The sequence below is a fragment of the Nanorana parkeri genome, unplaced genomic scaffold, assembly GCF_000935625.1.
Source record: "Nanorana parkeri isolate BGI_ZX_2015 unplaced genomic scaffold, ASM93562v1 scaffold8, whole genome shotgun sequence".
Taxonomy (NCBI): Eukaryota; Metazoa; Chordata; class Amphibia; order Anura; family Dicroglossidae; genus Nanorana; species Nanorana parkeri.
Genome location: NW_017306276.1, coordinates 1,350,527 through 1,366,907, shown reverse-complemented (window position 1 = coordinate 1,366,907; position 16,381 = coordinate 1,350,527). Strand labels below are relative to the sequence as shown.

The 16,381-nt window shown below is 38.0% G+C and overlaps 1 protein-coding gene across 4 annotated transcripts in view; it reads left to right on the top strand.

Annotated features, from left to right (window-relative positions):
* The window catches only part of NBEA (neurobeachin), a 553,993-nt gene that overhangs the window by 531,760 nt on the left and 5,852 nt on the right, over nt 1–16,381 (top strand). For all 4 annotated transcript variants that reach the window (XM_018554206.1, XM_018554199.1, XM_018554191.1 and 1 more), the window contains 3 exons: nt 213–368; nt 1,332–1,502; nt 11,831–11,932. In XM_018554206.1, the coding sequence (XP_018409708.1) occupies nt 213–368; nt 1,332–1,502; nt 11,831–11,932 (429 nt within the window). The remainder of the gene's footprint in view (nt 1–212; nt 369–1,331; nt 1,503–11,830; nt 11,933–16,381) is intronic.

Below are 16,381 nucleotides of genomic sequence, written 5' to 3'. Positions count from 1 at the left end.
TGTAAATTGAGCAGTTGATTATGCTGCATCTAAAGAAAAATGTTGAATCCCTTCAGATCTCATGATATCTTTGGCTTCACAAAACATTCAAGTTATCAGCCGGTGTCTTTTACTTTTTGGAGTAATGCAGAATCTGCAGCTTAACTGAGCATTACTACGGTGGTGTAATAATTACATTTTGTAAAATGTTTGTTTTGATTTACGTTCTTTAGCCAACAACTCTGGAGTGAACAAGCGTCAGATCACTGACCTGGTGGATCAAAGCATTCAGATCAATGCCCACTGCTTTGTGGTCACAGCTGATAATCGCTATATCCTTATCTGTGGATTCTGGGACAAAAGCTTCAGGGTATATTCAACAGAAACAGGTAATTCTCAAATCAAAGTTTAAAAACAGTGAAGGTAGCACTTGACGTATAAATATACACTACAATACAAAACACAACAATAATAAACTAAAAAAATAACTACTACACTACAATAATAAACAAACAGGGCAAATAGCAATTAACTTGTAGATATATGCAAAAAGAAAACGGTGATCAAATCCAATTCTCAGTTTTAAAAAAAAGACATCTATATAAATCATTGTGAATTGCATATAAAATGTGCTCCAAAATTATTGCCGATAAACAGAAGCATCGAAAACACCCGCAAAATGAGGGAATGTGTATAGATGTGAAAAAATCCTCCAACCCGTATTCTGTGTCACTCTGCATCACATTGGACCCTAGACCTGTGAAAATGCCACTTGCCAGAGAGTATGACCTCCAAATTATGGACAGGTCATATCAAGCATATGTTAATAATCCCCTCAGGATGTCCCATCCAATTCAGAAAAAGTGTTCCCAGATCTCTTCATGTATTGCTGTCAGACTCGGCGATGTTGCTGAGCAAAAGTGTAAAATAGTGCAAGTAATATAACTCAATTTTATTAAAATGCAACATTCATACTTAAAAGTATAAGCACATTTCCAGAGTGCTCCAGCAGCACTTCCTCAGGAGATTCTGTCTGTTTTCCCAGATCTGCACAATTAAAAAAAACAAGTATTTTGACTGGTATTTCACTTTTAAAAGGAGTCCCTTTGATGTATTTTTCAGCAGAAAGACAGCAAAAGCAAGCTAACTAAGCTTTCACTGGGTACCCTCATTGACCTTTTTTCTTTGTATCTTACACTTGATGTGGCATAGTACCAATATTCATTCTGTAGTGCTTTTGTTTCTTTACTTTACTGGTTACTAGAGTCCCTACAATGCTTGAAAAATCAGTATTACCTGACCTTTCACTCTCAGCATAACACTTATTGTGTGCTATTTCTGTTTCTCCTTAGGGAAGCTCACACAGATCGTGTTCGGGCACTGGGATGTAGTCACTTGCTTGGCTAGGTCTGAGTCATACATTGGTGGCGATTGCTATATTGTGTCAGGATCCCGTGATGCCACACTACTTTTGTGGTACTGGAGTGGGAGACACCATATCATTGGAGACAATCCAAATAACAGTAAGTTATGTGTGCCATCTCTCAAAGATGTTCAACTTTATTTATCCATCTATCCCTCCATCCATCCCACTATCCTCCAATCAGTTTCCAAATAAGTCTCCGCAGGTCTCTCCTAGCATCCTATGTTGCAGGTAACATTTATTGCCCTTGTTGATTTACATAAACTGATGGCTATTGTACAAATAAGTGAAGAACACTGCATACTCAAGCACCATATGGAACTGACACTGGCATTGCATCATACCTAAGAGATCCTGCATGGGCTTGTAATTTTAAATACCGTTGTAGGAGTTAATATAATTTGTCAGCTTTCTATTTTCTTTTATTGTAAATTTGGCAAAGTTGGTGTTAATAATGAGGCAAAGTGAACTCAAATCTTCTCTTGATTTTGTGCTTTCTAGTACCTTGAGTTGTTGATACTACAAGCAATAGCATATTAATGTTATTAAAGCTACCTATGTACATTACTGGTTACTTTATTCTGTCAATTATGATTTCCGTTTTGGGTTCAAAATTAAGATAACCAAGTGTGATGCTTAAGTTGAATTGGGGGCTGCATGTAATGCTTCTATTGCGTTATCTAACTACAATAGCATTTTGGCAGACTCGGTTAGGATTAAAAAGAAAATGTAGCTTCCACCAAGAATCTCACCATTCTCATGATTACTTTTTTTGTTTTAGTATTATCATTTCCTATTAACAAATTAAAGTTTCAACCTTATTGTCAATTTCAATATTGTGCTCATTTCATGGTAGGTTCCCATTGGTTATCTTTTATTATATGTGTATATAGTCATTATCACTACTTCTTTCTATTTTATTCTATTATGCTTCATAAACTTGTGTCAGAGAATTTTCATGAATGTTTCCTCTTTGTTAAAATGTTGTAAAAAAGACTATTTAAAAAAAAAAAAAAAAAACGACTTCTTTAGGGGAACAGCTATTTGCTGTTTAATCTTGGCATCTTGCTTTTGATGTGCTACATACCCATATACAGTGGCTTCTGATCATCTCTTCAAGCATGTTCAGAACCTCAAATAATCGGTTTGTCATCTGATATGAGCATCAACTGTATAGTACATGTATGACAAGCTGTCCATTGAGGAATGAGTGCAGCATCACTTTATCTCTGCCTAATTGGAAAAGAAAAATGGCAATCACCTGATCATTTTCCTATTTGGTAAACTGCAGTCAGTCCTAGTCTGATATTCATACACAGTCGGGTTTTTGTATGATTGCATGAGCGTAAAGTATAGGCATAACATATGATAGCATAAGATACATTTGGATTGTAAGACAAGTCTTTCCTGTGTATAGGTCCTTTCCATTTGAGCATCTGTGTAAAGATTGAATCAGCTGACCCAGCTTTTGCTTGTGCTTGACTGACCTCAACTTAAACAGATTTGTCTACAAAACTGGCCATACACCTATAGATTGTCTGCAGATTTTCTATGGTCAGATGGAAAAAGTGCAACAGATTCCTCCATCTATGCTAAACTGTGTGAATGGAGGAGTGGGCCGAGCTTCAGCTTCTCGCTAGTCGTCCCCGCTGGTTCTCAAAATACCTGAACAATCTGATTGGATGCAAGCATTGTTCAGGTATTTTGATAGCCAGCGGGTCGGACTAGCAAGATACTGAAGCTTGGCCCGGTGGGAGTTTCCTCCATCCACACAGTTTAGCGTAGATGGAGGAATTTGTTGCACATTTTCCATATGTATGTATGGTGCACCATATGTATGTGCTGAGGAGTATAGGGAATGATGCGCCTGTAGATGGTGCTGATAAGTATGGGGAATGGTGCTGAGGAGTATAGGAAATGATGCGCCCCTAGATGGTGCTGAGGAGTATAACAAAATGGTGCGCCCCTAGATGGTGCTGAGGATTATAGGAAATGGTGCGCCCTTAGAAGGTGCTGAGCAGTAGAGGAAATGGTGTTCCCCTAGATGGTACTAAGGAGTATAGGAAATGGTGCGCCCCTAGAAGGTGCTGCGTATAGGAAATATGAGGTATATAGGATACGGTGCACTCCTAGATGGTGCTGAGGAGTGTAGGAAATTTCTATACTCTTCATCGCCATCTAGAGGCACTGTAGTGGTGCTGTATACTGGGTGGGAGTTTTATATATAAACCCTGTAGTGTTTGCATTTTGGTTTCTTTTCTGATGGTCCCAGCTCTCTTAAGATCCCTTTCTCATGGCTGATAGAGTATTAAAGCACATAAGCGTTCCATATATACACATGGAGAAACAGAGGTGGGTGTATATACACTCCACTGCCTGCTCACCAGCTTAATTAAACAACGGTTTTTCAAGCAAACTAGAGCCTGTTAGAGGAAAATAAATGATAGCACGTTGCACAATCTAGGTTAAATCCAATTAGTTAACATCATAAGGATGAGCATAAAAAAAAAGATTCACTGATGATACACTCGGCAAAGGATTACATTTCAGAAGCTGTCATCTAGAGGTTCAGATTAGAGATAGACTATGGAGTATGTGAAAAATCCTGATAGGTTATTATAATTGACTGGGCTTAGGTGTTAGATGTGATTTTATACTTTCTTTTTTTTTAAAGATTTTTCTATTATTTTTTCTTTCTTCTAAAACAACTGAGACAACTAATTATCTGTTTTGGGCTTCAGTGCATCCAATTAGTAAATGACAGGTAGTTTGATGCATGTTGTGTGTTCAGAACAGTTTTATCCAGGATTGTTTAAAATGCACATATAAATGATAGGGCACATAAATCATCATACCTGAATGAGCTTGCCTAAGATAATTCATTGTAGTGATGAACGTTACCGAAGACATTAATCATATTATTGGCTATTAACAAAACTCTGTGTTCCCAGAGTTAATTTAATAACGCTTAAGTGAAATGTATTAAAGTTATTGTTATTCTATACAGAAACCTTTCTATATTAAACTGGAAATGGATCACTCATTGATTTGTGCTCAAATATCTCCCTGACATTATGTCTTTCCATAACTGTTAGTCTTGCCTAAGACTCAGTTCTGCCCCAAGCTGAACCCTTATCCCCTCACTGCAAGTAAACTACTCAATTTTTTTAAGAGAGGATGATGAATATTGCTCTCTTCTGTAGGCTTTCTCCTATTCATGCGACCGTTTCCCTGAAGCCACTGGTTGCAGATCTGTGATACCATCCCATACAATGCAGGACCAGCAGTCCTGCATTGTACGTGAAGTTGCTAAGGGCCTGCCCACAACCAATGACATTGGACAGCAGAGGAGAGTCTTTTACCTTATCAATCATCTGCAAAACAAGCACTTGCAGTGGGTAGGGGGACCTACTGCAAGGTTAAATAATTTTTGTCCCCCAGAATTCAGATTTAACTTAATCTCTCTACAATCACTACTTAATCTGCACCCCAATAATGTATCTTACCCTTCATGATAACCCTTTATCTTAACCTTTTAATACTTAATCATCACCTTAACAGTTATTCTAAAGGTGCCCATACATCTATCGATTATCATACGGAAATCCCCCATGAATGGTCTTTCGAATTATAAGCCAACGTTTTATTTTTTTACTTGACTCCTGGTTGAATTTTCTCGATCGGTGAGGCTGGAAAACTTTTTTCGAATTGAACAAAAATGTATGGATTAGTGGCGTTTTCGTACAAAAAAAAATTGCAACATGAACACTGCACATACGCAAATGAAAATCCGTTCTGTTGATCATCTAATTTCGGTGAGTTAGTAATGCTAATGAGTGATTATCGAAACGACATTGGTCTGTGCATGATGGGGTATGCGAGCAGTAATCGAACGAGGGTTCCATGACGGCACGAAAAAACATCTAGCAATAATGGATAGGTGTATGGCCAGGTTAACACTTAAAGCTGAACCCCAGGGAAACCACTAAATATACTAATTAATTCATTAACTGGCTGCTGACTGGCCAAAGGTTCGCCTTTGTATCCAGTTGTGCTGATTAATAATTTATAATATTTATAACCACTTTTTCTATTATATTTAAGAGTATAATAATGTCATCTCTCCATCTCCAGCCTGCTGATTGAACAGTGAAGGAGAAGCTGGAAATCTCATAGCTTGTTCTTTCTCAGCACCTTTGCATGCAACATGCCTGCCCCTTGCTCTCCCAAGCTGAGTTCTGCCGTACAGAGCATAATAAGAGGCCAATGCCAAGTCAAATTCACTACTTAAATTAGTTGCATTTAAAAAATCCATTCAATGTTTAATTTAGTAATTAAAGTATAAATGCATCTAGAGCTGCACTAATGTGTGTCTTTTATATCTGCCTGGAGTTCAGATCTAACCCTTGATCTAAACACTACCCTTTCCTGTAATTAAATCCCTGACAGGTTCATACAAAACTTATCAGGCTAACAACATTTTTCATATCTTCGCTCTGAATAGGAATTATTTTCTCATCAAGACCCAACCTTTTATCAGCATAGTATGTTGTTCCTCATTCCTTTTTGTTTGGCTGGGACCAAAAGCCACGCTTATGAATTTTACCTGCAAAGGCACCATCTACAGACAAAAATGATTACTGTATCTCATCAGTTCAGATGTAATGGTGCTTTATGAAGTACGTTATAACTGAAATGACTGATTTCCAGTTTTTTGGGAGCCCTAACTGTTTATGGCCAAATCTGTACAAATCCAGATGTTGAATAGTCATTTGGAAATATTTATGGTGACAAGTGGATTGCAATCTTAAGCAGACAGCATTACCAAAAATGACAAATAATCCTGGATGATCCAGTGCACCTTTATCAAAATAAGAGTAAACTTCTCCATCTCTGCACTGCATTGTAATCCACCACATATCTATAGGCCTGAGAGGCCTACCACTTTCAATGTCTATTGCTGCTGCATTTTTAACTTTTCAATCTGGAATCAGCCTGCTTTTGACTTTTTTTTTCTTTCTTTATTTTTACAACTGTGATTACCTTAATTTTCTGTCCAGCCATCTGTTTAGAGCCTTACACTTTCATTACTTATCTTTCTCACTTTTCGTGTGAGTGCTGTGAGGTATGTTTATTAAATCTTGGTATTCATTGTAAGCCCCCGTTCACACATCTGCGATGCAGGGTGTGTTGTGATGCAGTAGCCCATTCCTTTGATTGACCTGCCTTCCCCAGCTAAATCAAAAAGAATGCAAGGTAATAAGTTACCATGCGATGTGGTGCAATGCAATACACATGCAGTGGCTAGGCGTGTTGGGGTGTCCTAAAGGAATAAAGTCACCGCAGCCCATGATGTGGGATCACATGCAGCATTGCACACACTCCTGTATTGCAGGGATGTGAACAAGGGCTTATGGAAAGATCAATATGTATCAGTTTGTTTTCTAAGAAACAATGTAGTGGTGGGCCTTGTTAGTCATCAACACCAAGTAGAAGTTTGGATTTGGGGTAATACCATTTATTGGTTAACTAAATCAATTGTAGTGCAAGTTTTCGAAGCGCACAGGCCTCTTCTCTGGCCAATAGTGCACGAAGAACAGGCCTGCGTACCCTACATTCTATTTAGTAAGCCAACATACCCTAAATCTAACCATCTAATTTAGAAACACTGTAAAATACATTAAGACGTGTTGCACACAGACAGAAACGGCCACATAATGTACATGCTGGGTGTATTTCTCTGCCTGGGATTTGCCGATGTACAGCCAGATTGTACAAATCAATGACAGGCTGGTTGAAGCCACGGCTGTATTGGTATATACACACATCCCATTGTGCACCAGGACGTATGCACTGCCCTGAACTCAGACCCTCTGCATTCGGGCAGTGCAAAAGTCCTTGTACCCATATAAACACTGGAAGTTGCATATATATCCACACAGCCACTGCTTTAGTAAGCTTGTCTTTTATTTTGTATAGGCTGGCTGCACCCAGCTGTATGCCACACCTGTGACTTCCCGGCAGATAAATATGCCCAACATGTATGCTGTACGACCATTTCGGGTGCAGGAGGCCTAAGAAACAAAAGTAACTCCATTATAGGTCACACGTTTGAATGATCTATAGAATACTTTATTAAATCACCTGATTACAACTCAAGCCCGTAGAAATGTTTATAAATACCCAATACATTTCCGCTAAGAGGATTATTGTGTAAGAGGGCCCAGTGTAATATGAGGAAATGTTTCAGTAAAATAAAGAAAAATACTCCACCCAGGGTTTGGGCAGTCCTAATAGTTTGAACTTGGGTTTAGTGAGTGGATACCAAAATCTATACATGTAAACAGGATATATAATATTATCACAAACCTACTGTATATTATTGGGGAAAACAATTGTGTCAGAAAAAAATGCAGTAAGTTTCAAATAAATCCTAAAATAAACCATATCAACAGAAGTATACATACGTATGTAATAAACATGTCCATACAGTGAGAAAAATGTAGAGAAAATAGGAGACCCAAAAAAGTGCTTTAATAGACATTATCCAAGTGTAATACAAGAGCTAATAAGTGTTCCCTCACTATGAAATACAATTAAATATTGAGAGAAAATGAAATACACATGAATTCCAATATATACCACCCACTATTGACAGGAGGGACAAGTGCTTAACTGGTATCCTGGCCAAACCTCTCTCTATTTACTTTCTTTGTCATCGGAGCTCATTGCACTCATTAAATGTATGATTCATTATTTAGTTTGAAGGTATGCTGCTTACTACGAGGAAATTGATAGTATTTTCATAGCTGTGTTGTAATGGTTTTTTCATTCATGGCTATAGGAATGGTTTTCTTGTTTTACAGCAGTCAGGTTTTGTTCAGGCAGACACACGGTGATTGTGGGAACACTTTATGAAGATAAATTGTTTTCTAACAGAATATTGAACTTTAGGTTGTCTCAATAAGTGATGCCATGATCAATAGACATTGACATTTAAGTCCACATAAGTGATGCTCTCTGACTCTCTAGGGAAATGTGTGCAAGTGGAGAGGTCTCCTGGATTTCGACAATGTTAGAGATAATCATTTACTGCTAGGAAATCCTTATAAATCTGAGTCCTGCTTTAACAATTGTCTGCTCTGCCTGCAGGTTTTATAGTCACTTAATCTGCCCTTTAGAAGTGGTTTGGTTGCACAGTATGCTTCTGTATGAGTACTTACCAACATCAACCCATATATAGCTTAATTCTGGAAGACAATTGGGTAGCTTTAGATATATATTGCTCCTATAAACAAGTTCACTTTTGTGGTTCCACATAAAATCTTAGGTTAGATCAAGGGCCAAGTGAATTATCTGTAAAAGGTTTGGCCATATAGACAAATGATCTAATCTTAAGATCCGGCTGACCATATGATCATATTTAGAGTTAAGTAAATTGTATGGAGGAAATTTACTAAAACTGGAGCAGACAGAATAGGGAGCAGCTGTGCACAGTAACCAATCAGCTTCTGTCTTCAACTTGATCAATTAAACTTTGAAAATGAAAGCTAGAAGCTGATTGGATACTATGTTGAACCCTAGGCAAATTGCTAAATACACAATGAAATACACATATGGGCGGGTTGGAGACCTGATTTTTTTCCCTCGGCAATTAAGAAACACTTATAGGTCTTGACGCTGGCATTCTGTGACTGGACAGCAAAAGAAGCAGCAGCAGACGGATTAGCTCATCTCTCTGTCACTCTGTTATCAATCGTTCTTTGTTAGTACACGGGGGCTGGAACATGATCGGTTGGCTTCTTGTGCTGCTTCTCCCTCTCCCAGTCTGAACTGTGCCGTACAGGACATTGCATGACATTGATATCAAATGAAATTTAGGTAGATGCACTGCTTGCATCGGAAAAGAAATGTAATTTATTAATAAAAGCTGTTGAGTTGAATGGATAAAGCTACACAGTGTTTTTTTGTTTCCTTATCTGATAGTTTTCTGTACAAAACCGCACTTCTCCTGCAGCTGGAATGTCTGTGATTCTGCTGCCATTTTGACAATGTTCTGGTTGATGCAGAACATGGATGCCCCCTGATTCATTCCAAGCTATTTGCCAATGTCACTGGCACACCATATTTTTCCTATTGCTACAGTATATCAGGCAGTGTAAAACTATTTTTTTTGTTTCATTGACCATTGCATTGTTTCACATAGTCCATTGTCTTAGAAATAGTGTCAGGGAAGGATATTTCCAGTCCAGTTTTGGGGAAGACAAACGTCTGCCTTAAACTATTAAAGAGCATACGTGTCATACATTGAGCTAATAACTCACCCGACGTGTCACTGGCAGATGATGCCCTGGCACAGCAGAAGGAGCGAACATAAAGCCTTTTCTGAAAAGCAAGCTTTTCACAAATACAGAAACTAATTTGAAAGTGATAAAAATTAATTTGCACACTTTAATTGGAAGCAGCCTCTGCCTTGAGAGCTTGGAGAGGGAGCAGGCATCGCTTGCTACAAGGCTGATTGAATTCTTTGTCAGGTAGGTATATCAGACTCGCCTGCTTATCCTCCAAAGCCTTTCTGTGCAATACATTATGTTCAGTCTCTGACTGGTGTTCTTTAAAAGGATCAATGCTATTCATGTTCCGTCCCCTGTGTCTGAAATTCCATTGATCCTGGGACTTCACCTGACATTTCTCATTACTCTCCTTCCAACAGGATACTCACCAAAGGTGTGGGCTTCAGCTTCTGAGCGTGAATTACTGCCATGTCTAAAGGGAATGCTGTCTTTGCCTTATTAGGAGGCGATGCTGTATCTTCCTGCATATTGCATATATATATCCCAGGAACCATTATGCATTGTGGGCATCATCTGTCAGATGGTTCTTCATAAGAACTCTCTGTATTATCCCACTGCAGTCAGTTAGATGTAGACTTTCATTCTCTGACTGTCATTTACCAATGTAGGCTTGAATGTGATTCATTGCTGAAAGTCCTACAAAATAATTTTTTTTATGAAAGACACTCTCTGATGCAGATACCTTGTAGACCCTGAATTTTGTTGGAAGGCTCTACCTACCACTGGTACAAATTGTTACTCTTACTGTGGATGATCACTCTGGGTTCCAGCATTACACAGCTTGTTCAAGATGTCTTGTAAGAGATAGATAGATAGATAGATAGATAGATACTGTAGATAGATAGATACTGTAGATAGATAGATACTGTAGATAGATAGATACTGTAGATAGATAGATACTGTAGATAGATAGATACTGTAGATAGATAGATACTGTAGATAGGTAGATACTGTAGATAGGTAGATACTGTAGATAGGTAGATACTGTAGATAGGTAGATACTGTAGATAGGTAGATACTGTAGATATGTAGATACTGTAGATAGGTAGATACTGTAGATAGATAGATAGATAGATCTCTATCTATATGTAGATATATCCTTTTATCATCTTCACAGATAAGTGTTTTGTTATAATAATGTTATAAACGTAATATAAGCATATTGTAAACTTATGTCTGTTTTAGGAACGACTCGGCTCCTGTGTAGTAGATTACAGTATACAGCGTATTTAATGTCCCCATCGGACCCTCTGTATATCTAGATGACCACACTTTTGCTGAATTTGTTAAGCTTGCTGCAATGAGGTTTCAATTCCCTATAGATTCTCTTCACCTGAAGCCCTTTTTGTTTCTTAGCCTTTAGCCTTGTGCTACATCTATCATTTAGGATGTGACAGTATGCGTTGCAGAATTTTGAATGATTGTTGCAGTGCTTGGCATCTGTCCCTTGGAAGGATGAAACATTTTCTGTCCTTTTACGTTTCAGACATTGTCTTTTTTCCACTATTGTGTTTTCAGCAGCCTTTATGATCTTGGATACTAATTCTGTACTGTAAATGCAAGCAATTAAACATGCTTGTCATTTTACACAGACATGGGCTGGGTGGGGGATTTATAAAACAAGTGGGTGCTTAAAACAGGGTAAATTATGTATTTTGCATACCGGTAATTTTTCCCAAAGATGTGTGCTATTTATAGCTCAAAGGTGAGCGTGTTTTTTAAAGTGTAAATGTTTTGCTAAAGTCACAAGTAAGCACAGCTTCCATGCTATATATTTATGTTTCTAAAGCAATGAATGCATTACTGATAGTCTGGCAACTTGATTATTTGCTTTTTGCTTCTGTATAGCTAGCAGATTGTGGGGTCATATATTTATCATGTTACTGCTTGTGATTTATAAATAATATCAAAACTGTTTTCTTTAATAACTAAAATTGCGTGTATTTTTTTCTTATAGGAAAATGTAATGTTTATAACTAAGTTTTTATGGTTTTATCCAGAAAACAATGAAGCCATTATGTGTATTCTGTCCTACACTTTTATAGTCTTAAATGTTTTTTCTCCAATATTTCAGGTGATTACCCAGCTCCCAGGGCCGTCCTGACTGGCCATGACCATGAAGTCGTCTGTGTATCAGTCTGTGCTGAACTGGGTCTCGTCATCAGTGGAGCTAAAGGTTTGTTCATTATGCATCATTTTAATTTAGCATTATATAGAAAGTTGACAAAAATATTGGATCCATGTCAACATTGTCTGTGAAGGTTCTCATTCATCCAGGTCATGTTATATCTGTAAAAAATAAGTCAAGGCAACTGGACTTGCTGTATTTTTCTTGAAGACGTTTCACTGGTCATCCAACCAGCTTTCTGGTGAAACCAGAAACAAGTGAAACGTCTTCAAGAAAAATACAGCAAGTCCAGTTGCCTTGACTAATTTTTTACAGACATGTCAACACTGTTACCTTCAGGAAACTATAGAATGTTTTATACAGACAATATGGCTTCCAGCAACGTTTCATTACCCATTTGAGCACAATGCTTTAGCAACTTGTGCAGACCTAATGGAACATGTTAGATAATGAAGAGATTTTTGTGAACTTCCTTCCCAGCTTTACAAACACTGTCTTTCCTTTTTTCTTGTGAAGGTTTTCTTCCATAAAAGAAAAGCTTCACGTTCCAGTATATTCAAAGCAAAACTACAACCTCCTACCCTTCTATCCTTTACAGCCAACTTTTCCCATTTTGACTGTATTTGCCATGGTGCTGCACATGTGATCAGCTATGACACCAACCCCTTTGAAAGTTCAGTTGAGAGCTGAAATAAGCTCAGCCTAATCTACTAGTTCTACCATGTTCACAGGCAAAAAGATTTGAAAGTACATTAATTTAGCTAATATCTTAAAGTGGAACTACATCCTTTACAGCCAAGGAAGGTGCCATCTTAGCATCTATGTGGAATACAGTTGCTATGGTGCTGCACATGTAACCAGCTATGACACCAACGACTTGACGGCTTCAAATGTCAGTTGTCACCTGACATAAGCTCACTGGCATCCTTGACAGGTGGCATACCTTGAAAGTAACTGTTTAGGGAGTTTAAATTTGGTCAGTTTAGGTCCACTTTAAGCTTGACATAACCTAATTCTGTACCCTCCTTCTGTAAATTGTTATGTTAACTGCTAGATGACAGGTGCTCTTTAGGGGAGAAAGTTTTGCCAAAAGACCTGGCTTTAGGACCCAATAATCTTAATGTGCATGTGTGGCTTTACAAACAGGTTGGCCGGGGCGGCCAGCTTGCTTGCCTGCCTGATACTCCAACTTTACAGAATTAGTCTATCTTACATCTTACGTGTTGAGGAGGATTGACCAGAAATGTCATCCAAATGGTTGGGACTTGTGACAATGCTTACTTCTGAAGTTTTATTTAAATTATAATATGAAATAAAGCCATTGTAAGAATTATAACTGTCTCCCCCAACCTCAACTACCAACCCACCTTTTTGTCCTTTTAATGTGATAGGAGTCTCCACTGACAAATAGGGAGACTCAAGAGAAAAGTTAAGATTTGTAATTTTTCTAAAACAATACAGACTAATGATTTCAGGACAGTGATAGAGTGCCAGAGCTAGGTGCCAGCTGCAACCCTGCTAGTTTTCATGAAAATTCCAAGTATCTGTACTGGTATCATTCTGAATATCCCTAATTTGTATCAGTTCAGTATCCTATAACCCTGGTACTGTTTATCGTTTCAACATTAATTTCTCTGCTTTTGCATTTTTGGATCACTTGCACAATTTGAATAGCCCAGGTTTGTGACAGGTTAAAAATATAAACTAGAACTCTCACTGTATCAGACATTTTAGCAGTACCTAGTCCTCCCACATATTCCCCTCAAATGACTTTACATCAGCATTGGTGATTGGTGCTCTTTTTAATCATATAGCTCAAGTGGAGGAAACAGATTTTGTTCCTCCCTCCCCAGAACTTGTTCAATATTTGAAACAGGCGGTGGATTTACATGAATTTTCCCAGATGATTAGCTTACAAGCTATTTTGTCCCTGTCTGAACACTCTAAGATCCTTTGATTGGATTTTCTCTTGAGAAGGCTTTAGTATATTTGGTTTCATTTAGCATGTTTTTCCAAATAAGAGGACAGATGTCAGAAGAGCTTCAGAAAATCTCTGGATTGCACTTTATACCTAAGCCGCCTGTGACTTTGATCAGGATCCACCTCCCGTATAGAGGGACACGCCTGTTAGTGTCTACCTTACCATGTAACCTCAATAGATATGTTACAAGCCTGCTCATTCTAATTGAGTAGGTTTTTAATTTAATTATTCAGTTTCTCTGGTTATCTGACATGAGTAAATCCCATTTTGGACACAAATCTATCTGAAACTGAAGCTTTATCGGCTGCCACTATTTCTGTTAGCTCTTTGGCTGTCTTTCTTTATTTTGTTTTTCCCCCCTTAAAATATAAAGGGGGGTGTTTATCAAAGCAATTGCCACAGTTTTAGCCTCTTAGATCATTTTTTCATGTGCAAATCTGTCATTTAATATGTGCCCCTGAGCTTGCACTACTTTTTCAATTGCATGTTTTTTGCACCTGTTTTCATCTGCACTTGTTCTGCGGCTGTATGAAACTGGCGCATCACCTAAGAAAACAATCACAACTTAAGAAGTCCCCATGACCCGTTCTTCAAGAAGCGACAGTTAAGCTTTTTGCCTGAAGTTAGAAGTCTTCTTTCCTGGAGGCTATTAAACCTCATTTATCAACAACATTACAGTAGCAGCATAAATCTGGTGCAAATATATTCCATGCAAGTTCAAACACTCGCAATTGCTATGATAAATTTCCCCCACAGTCTTTCTGTTTTAGGTGTGATATTTTTTAGAACACGTATAGTATTTTGGTACGTTTAACTAACACACGCATGCTAAAATAAGTCAGTTAAAAAAAACTGCAAAAATTTCCATTTAAAAAAAATGTAACTTAATATTTAACTTAAATATTAAACAAAGGAAAGTATGACATATTCCTTTGCCTGATCAAGGGAGCATATACAGTTCCGAAACGTTGCATCTATATTCGATACCATGTTTATCTGACATTAATGAATTACGGGAAGATAAAGTGGACCCTGGTGTGCTGGTGGCTTATCCTGTAGAAGGAAGGATCTTCCCAGGACCTGATTGTTCATTCAATAATAATAAGTAGACATGTGCATTCGGATTCGGACGAACTTGCAAATCAACGAAAATCAGTTGATTCAGCGGTTCGTCCGAATCCGAAATAACAAATTTAATATATGCCCGAATATACTAAAACGATATTCGGCATACATAAATTCATTTTGCAGAACACGCCGGCGGTCATATTTGCCACCGACGTGTTCTGCGCATGCCCGCCGCCATCTTGGAGGCAGTGCGTATGACGTCACATGACTGTGACATCACATGCTGTATGAGCGTTCTGTGCATGCATGCCACCATTTTGGAGTAGATGTTTGTATACACCAAGATGGCGGCGCTCGAATGTGCGTGCGCCTCAGTCTTGGTGTATACCAAGATCTACTCTATGCAGCTCTAATGGCAATTCTCACATGTAGGTGTGAATGGGTTCATGGAGTCTTCCTTTGTCTTTCACACTAAACTGCAGAGCATAGATGTGAATCATCCACATAGAAAAGAATGAGATTTCTACTTGACATACATTTTTATGTAGCAAAATGCAGGAAATTATTATGAAGTGTGAATAGGTCTTTAATATAGGAGATGGCCGACAAGAGTCATTCAGAATCAGTCTTAAGAGACATAATCGGATTTCCACATATGTGAAAAGGAAGGATAAATCATTTAATGATCAGTTCTCGCACTGTAACTTCAATTGTAGCCCTTGTTATCTGGAGTCCATTAAAAGAGATTAAAATTCTAGTGGTAGGTAACTGCCGGACTCATTGCTTATTGATTGTTTACAGTTAAACCTAAGTAGCTTTATGTTAAAAGCACATCAGAGAGACAGGCCACATAGAATGAGTTCAATATTGTGCTTTTCAGGAAAACAATGATTATGTGAGATGTACTCTTCACAATATTACAGACCTCTCAGTGACTTTTTTTGAGCTGCCAAATTACTTTCATTTATGTGCAGCCAGGAGTGAATAATCCACGTTTCATTGAAAGAACAAAAGGAGCGATCACCCAGAAACGACGCATTTTCTTTACATCTGTGTTCTCACTTTCAGAGACAATGGAGGAGTGCCGCGGAGAATCTTGTAGTAAATATGTGTACGACATCCACCCTCACAGCCCACTGACCTTGTCTGAATATCCTACAATTTGCTTTGAATAATTTAGCTCTTTTTTGTGCCGTGTGTCAGTGGCTACTGTGTTTGTATTGACACATGCATCTTAACATATGTGCTGGCTTCAGCTATGTATTAAGCTCATCGAAAGATGTAGCAATCAGACCCAGCAGACCTCAGCACCTAATAAATATCATTGTTTTAGAAACATGGAGACAAAAATCTTTTTGGTCAAATCTTATTGGAAGATAATTTTCTTAAATGTTAATTATATATATAGCTAGATATCTCTCTCTCTCTCTCTCTCTCTCTCTCTCTCT